The sequence below is a fragment of the Perkinsus marinus genome (genome assembly GCF_000006405.1).
Source record: "Perkinsus marinus ATCC 50983 genomic scaffold scf_1104296972872, whole genome shotgun sequence".
NCBI lineage: Eukaryota > Perkinsozoa > Perkinsida > Perkinsidae > Perkinsus > Perkinsus marinus.
Window position 1 is genome coordinate 1 of NW_003201632.1, and position 6060 is coordinate 6060.

Sequence of the window (6060 nt, forward strand, 5' to 3'; positions counted from 1 at the left end):
TTGAGTTGATACTTCCCGGGGTTGACTTGCCAAAGTTGCTGAAGTTGGGGACATTCAGCTGAGCCTTGGCCAGCCAATGCAAGCAGTCGAAACCGTCATCGAGCGTGGTGAACTCCTTTCTGCACGATGTGTGACGTCATTCCATGAAGACAGCTCGTAGTTGGTGGCCAGGAAGGTAGTCAGGCTTGAAATGCAAGTCGTCAGTGGCGGCAACCTGGGCACTGGACATCTGGACAGTGGCAGGCAGAGCGTCACGAGGAGCCCAGGCGAATGAATGAATATGTCGCTGAACCATCCGCCATTTGCTGAGGGAGCTGCCCACACTAAATTCGCCCTCAAGCCCGTTGCATACTCGTTGGGCATTGATGTTGTCGATTACGGCGATGCATTTACCGAAAACTAGAGTTACGAAATTTGGTTCGTTCTCGCTATGTTGAGCTTCTTGATGACTCCACCCGAGACCAACGTGCTCCGCAAGTCTTGATGGGAACCACAGCCAGAAGTTTGATATTCTCATCCAAGTACACTTCGAGATCAGAAACATGCTTGAGCACGGCTTTCGTGGCCGGGGCGAACCTTCAGCATCAGCACCGACCTTTAGTACCCTGAGTATGATGCCGCCATAGGAGTGAGCATTGCCACCAAAGTAGCAATGCCATCATTTCCGATTGCACAAGGTATCACTCCACTGAGAATCTCAGTCTGAGATAGAAGTCAGACAATACACGGGAGGCTGACGAGACAGTGTCAATTGGGAAATCAAATTCCTCAGTAGAAGAATCATCGTTTTGATAGACCTTGGTAACGGAGTATAGCTGATTGAGAGCATGTTGAGCCTCGGAGGAGAGACGGCCATCCAGACACAGGAGCCAGCGACCTTCGTAGGAGGTTGGGACTTGACGCGGTTGACGATGAAACCAGGACGTTGCTCTAGAATATCAGTGACGATAATGGACGCCCGGTTACCAGTGTCAATGTCACAACTGACGATCAAGATATCGTCTTGGACATGAATGACTGAGAGTTTCGATCCGGCTTTGGCAAGGGCCAGGTTAATATCTTCATCAATGGTAGTTGTCACTTCCAGTTGGAATAGCGAGGGAGCCTATCGCCAGCCTTGAGCGAGGCTTCCCAACATGTTGGCCATTAGAGTCAATACTGACAGTGCCGAACAACCGTAAGAGTGCAGTTGAAACGCAGAGAGTACCGTAGGCAACCTCAAGATCAACCTCACTCCAACAACCCATGTGTTCACTCGGAATCTCACGCAGGAGCAGAGTGGCACTGCTTGTACTGCTTGTAGATATGCTCTCCCTCATCCTTGCAACTTGTGTGTTGACTATCGACTGGCATGAACAAAACGCACCGTCAGCATCCACCAGTAGCCGAAGGTTGTTGAGTGGGCGACAGTCGACAGTAAGGCGATACCTCTCAAGCTCAGCATGGCTGAGAGGATATGTACAGTGCTCGGTGTTACCATCCGCTTGGTCCCATTTGACGATCAGTACTGGTTGACAAACGACAGTGTAGTGGAGTCCAGCGGAGCGACGCACATATAAGTGTCTGATCGATATTAGCTGTGGCGTACGCATGTGCATTCTAGTTCTGTGCACACTGCTCCCGCATTCATCAGTCCCGTCTCGACTGATACCGTACCAGCAGTCCTTATCGTCTTGTGTTCATAGTAGGCATTCCCGAGTGAGTCACAACATGGTGCCCAGACCCAGGAACATCTTTTCAGTGGGTTCTACCCCTTCTTGTGGCTCCATGAGTGTCCCCTCTGACTCCCCTGCATTCGAGGAGGTCCCTGGCTCTTGGAGTGAGACTGAGGAGTATGTCCTCGCCCTTGGTGGCTATGATCAGGAGAAGGGTCCGTCCCCCCTCTCCCACGGGATCGGCTCCACCGATTCCTCCTGCAGCCCGAGAAGGGGGGCCAGAGGCCGCCCCAGCTGCAGGTGTCGAGAGCGGTAGGCCACCGATTCCAACAACTGGCCTAGCCATTCCCTCAAAGGCCCCCGTACCATTAAGTCTCATGATTTGGGCGAGAAGTTCACGGGGACCGACAAGCAGCCCACAGCCTCAAGGCCCATTTGAAACTCCTCAATATCGCCCCGTCTCATCATTATCAATATCTCCTCTTGAACACTCGCCTAGTAGCCTACAATGCTTTGACTAACAATGTTCGACTCCCCATCAACGATCCTCAAGCGTTCCACGTTGGTGTTTCCGTATTGCAGGAACGCCTCGGGGTTAGCCGCCACGATCTGTGGGCCCTGGCCCGCAATCGCTGCCTAAATGTTGGCGAGACGACCGCCGCTCTGATCGGTGACTTACAGAAGTACCTGTCGTACAGTCTTCCTAAAGTGTTGTCGTTGTCAGGCCAGTGCTTGGACTGGGTAGTGGCGATGTCCATTTGGCCCATTTATGCCCTACCATCTTCTGTTCCAGGCTTTGACAACATGCGAACAGCTTGGCTAACCCAAGTTCGTGCGGGTGTCCCCCTGGTCGAGACTGCTCTGAGCCTTACCCGCTCCGCTCGTGTCGAAGGGCACGAAGGCGTTGCTCTTGTTCAGGGTCATTTCTACTGCCCTACTTATCAGCATAGCAGGGGCAAGGGCAAGGGTAAGGGGCATCCTGTCCGTTCAGCACCCGATACTAGATCAGCCTCTCCTCGTCTCCCTATCGTTCTGGTCCCCGTTGTTTCAATTGTGGAGGGAAAGGGCAGTGCCCTTAGGGCACCTATCCCGCGATTGTCCATCACCTCGGAAGGTAACACCGGGAAGTTTGTTCGGGCAACCGGATTATGCCACTGACAACTACCATCCTGTTACTCTGCAGATTTGACCGTATGCCGCTCAGTGAACATTTTGTCGCTCTGATCGACACCGGCTCGACTGTGACCGTTCTATCTCACACTGTTTCGGAGAAAATCTTCGGCAGATCTCTGTCGGTTTCGACTGAGTCCACTCATGTTCGCACTTTGACCGGCAATCTTGCGCTCTCTAGAACATTGGACGAGCACTACTTTCTGGGCGCACATATGAGGTTCTTGATTTCTCCAACTCATTCCTTCTTGAGTCTCCAGTCAGCAGATGTTCACGTTATGCTTGGGATGGACTGGCTTTTCGCAATTGATGCATCATTGTCGGTGCGTCCCGGAAAATTCCCTCCCTGGACCATTTCTCCACAATCTAGTGCATAATCGTCTGGTCGAGAGGCCACTTTGTGGTGCCAGCTCGCTGATGTCGTCATTGTGGAACCTGACTTCTCTCTACGTCGTCGATGAAATGCCCCCCAGTCATTGCACTGTTCGGAAGTCGAGTGGAAATGGTTATCTGACACGGAACCGATTTTTCCCATAACCAAACCTCCGTGCTTCCCAGACAATTTGGGCAGGCTTAGCGACTTACAACGACAAATATCTGATGACCAGTTGCAATCATGGGTCCGTAATAACTTTTTGATCCTTACTGATCTCTCTAAACTGAAGGGCGTTCTTACATGCTTTCCTCATGTTAGCATGGGCAAGCACACGAAAGTGCATCCAGTCTTAAATTATGTTAGGTTAAACATTGGATCTCCTTGTAAGTTGCCCTCATTCAAAAGGTCCACCGACCGCCTGCCTGGGCGAGCTACGCTCGTGGCGTGTATGTGATCGACACGATTGGTTCATAATCGATGTGACCACAGCGTATCTTAAGCTACGTGTGGCAGAATCTCAACAATACTGGCAAGGCATCATATTCCCTGACTGGCCTGAACCGAACACTTTTAGGCTGTCGAGGGTCGGATTCGGTCTCCACATTGCAGGCGAAGCCCTGGACCGGGCTATGACACACTGTTTGGATGCAACCACGATTCACTTTCCAGTGAAAAAGTATGTCGATGACGTGGCTGTACACCGGAGTGATCTTGTCGTCGTAGAAAAAGCTCTGGCCCAGGACGATCTAAGCACGAAACCATCACAAACGCTGGCTGGCAGTAGTGTGCTAGGAGTTACCATCACCCCGGTAGGCCGTTGGACTCGGAAAAAACCCATAGATCTAACAACACTACCTACCACCCGCAAAGCCCTAGCCTCTTTGCTTAGTAAACTCACCGCACTCTACCCCGTTTGTGACTGGTCACGTTTGACCTGTGCCCTGTGTACCCGAATTCTTGCCTTGGCCGCCCCAGCCGCAACTCGCCCTTACGACTATTCAATCCCGACCAATACTAGTACCGCCTACTCCCACGTTTTACAATACATCCGTACCTATGGTGATCCAGTTGGTGGAGTATGGCAGGCTACAGGCTCAGATCTCTGGGTGCTCTTTACGGATGCCAGCGCCATCGGCTGCGCTGCGGTCTTATGCGTGGGCGACGTCCGGTGTGAGGACCGTGCCTGGCTTCGAGACCGAGACTGTGAGCGTCATATCAACATTCTCGAAGTCGAGGCGGTCCTACGAGGACTCGGGATTGCCATCGATTACATGCAGGCATTTTGTATGGCCCGCTGTTCCTTGACGACTTGTACCGACAATATGTCCGTGGTGGCATGGCTCAGTCGATCGACCAGTCGCCATTGGACGAAGATCCATGGTCTCTTCCGGAATGCCATCGAGAGCCGTATCCAACTCATCCACGATGTATGCACAAACTATCACATTGCCTTCACGGTTGAACATGTTCCTACTTCCGCAAACATCGCGGATGGGCCCTCTCGAATCCCGCAAACTCTCTCTCGCGAATTGCTAGGACTCGTCAAGGAATATTCTGGCACTGATTCTACCCCTTGTGTAGATGTGATTGCTATCCAAGCTCCGAGTTCGTGCTCCTTCGAGCAGGAAGTCAGCCTCCGTCAGTGGCTCCAGCAACTTCCGATCTCTGATGGGAAGGTCAAACTCCCGCCTGATCGACTCGGGGAATTTCTAGCCGAGGTTCATGACCATGAAGGTCATGCCGCACTCCTGGCCCAGCTACAGGAGTACATTGATGCTCCGGGTTTAGCCTCCGCCATCAACCACTTCTCCTGTGACACCTGTGCCCGCGGGAAGTCCTTCCCAGGGGACCGCCAATCCCTCTTCCCAAGCAGTTCTATCCCCCGAGCTCCATTCCCATTCGTTGGCTTGCACAGTGACATGCAGGTCCTTATCTCAGGTCAGTCGATGGGCCGACTCGCTTCTATCTCATCTCCGCCATCGACAGCTACTCCAATTTTCTGATGGTTCGACCCACTCAACATTCTCCCACTTCCCAGGACGTTTGTACACTGCTCACATCTATTGTCCACACCTTTCACGTCCTGCCCCTTATGCTCCATACCGACAATGGTACCCAATACTCTAGTCTTGCCATGGCCGATTTGGTTCGATGGTTGGTGGACGCGATTCATTTGTTCACCCCGCGTGGTTATTCACCATCTAATGGACGCATTGAACGAGTACACCGGTATCTTAATGAATACCTCCGTACCCATCACACCGGCAAGGGCATGTCCTACACTACTTTCTGCGACCTCATTCAGCATGCGGTCTACTCATGGGATGTTACTAAGCGCCGAGGCGTCAGTCCCCTCTCTTTTGTCTACACCTTCCCTGCTTCTATGGATATACATGTACCTCGACAGTGTCGTCGTGGATTTTCCTACGTCGAGTCCTGTGTCGTCGATCCTCCCCCGGATGAGACGATTTCCGCCGGGACCCGAGTATTAGTACGTTGCCCTACTCAAGTCCCCAAACTCGACCTTCGCTGGTATACCGCTATCGTCATTCGCCAATTGAGTCCCAGTGTATTCATAACCAAGGCTGACGTCACTGGACACGAGACTTCTACTCATAGCCGGGATATCAAGCTCTTCCAGACTGACGACCCTCTACCCGACACTTTTGCCCATGCTCGTTCGGACTACCATGGCTGCAAACGCGATAGGAGCTCTCTCCCAAGGAAGGGGAAACGGAGTCTAGCGGAGTGACGCACATATAAGTGTCTGATAGATATGAGCTGTGGCGTACGCATGTGCATTCTAGTTCTGTGCACACTGCTGCCGCATTTATCAGTCCCGTCTCGACTGATACCGTA

The 6060-nt window shown here is 52.3% G+C and overlaps 2 protein-coding genes across 2 annotated transcripts; one reads left to right on the plus strand and one right to left on the minus strand.

The window, feature by feature from the left end:
- Positions 1–136: 136 nt before the first annotated feature.
- On the minus strand, positions 137–295 carry Pmar_PMAR016170 (hypothetical protein; the record flags this gene model as incomplete). Its single annotated transcript, XM_002766465.1, has 1 exon — positions 137–295. One exon carries the CDS (start codon positions 293–295, stop codon positions 137–139), a length of 159 nt encoding a protein of 52 aa, XP_002766511.1.
- A 5040-nt stretch (positions 296–5335) lies between these two features.
- On the plus strand, positions 5336–5953 carry Pmar_PMAR016171 (hypothetical protein; the record flags this gene model as incomplete). Its single annotated transcript, XM_002766466.1, has 1 exon — positions 5336–5953. One exon carries the CDS (start codon positions 5336–5338, stop codon positions 5951–5953), a length of 618 nt encoding a protein of 205 aa, XP_002766512.1.
- Between the last annotated feature and the right edge of the window lie 107 nt (positions 5954–6060).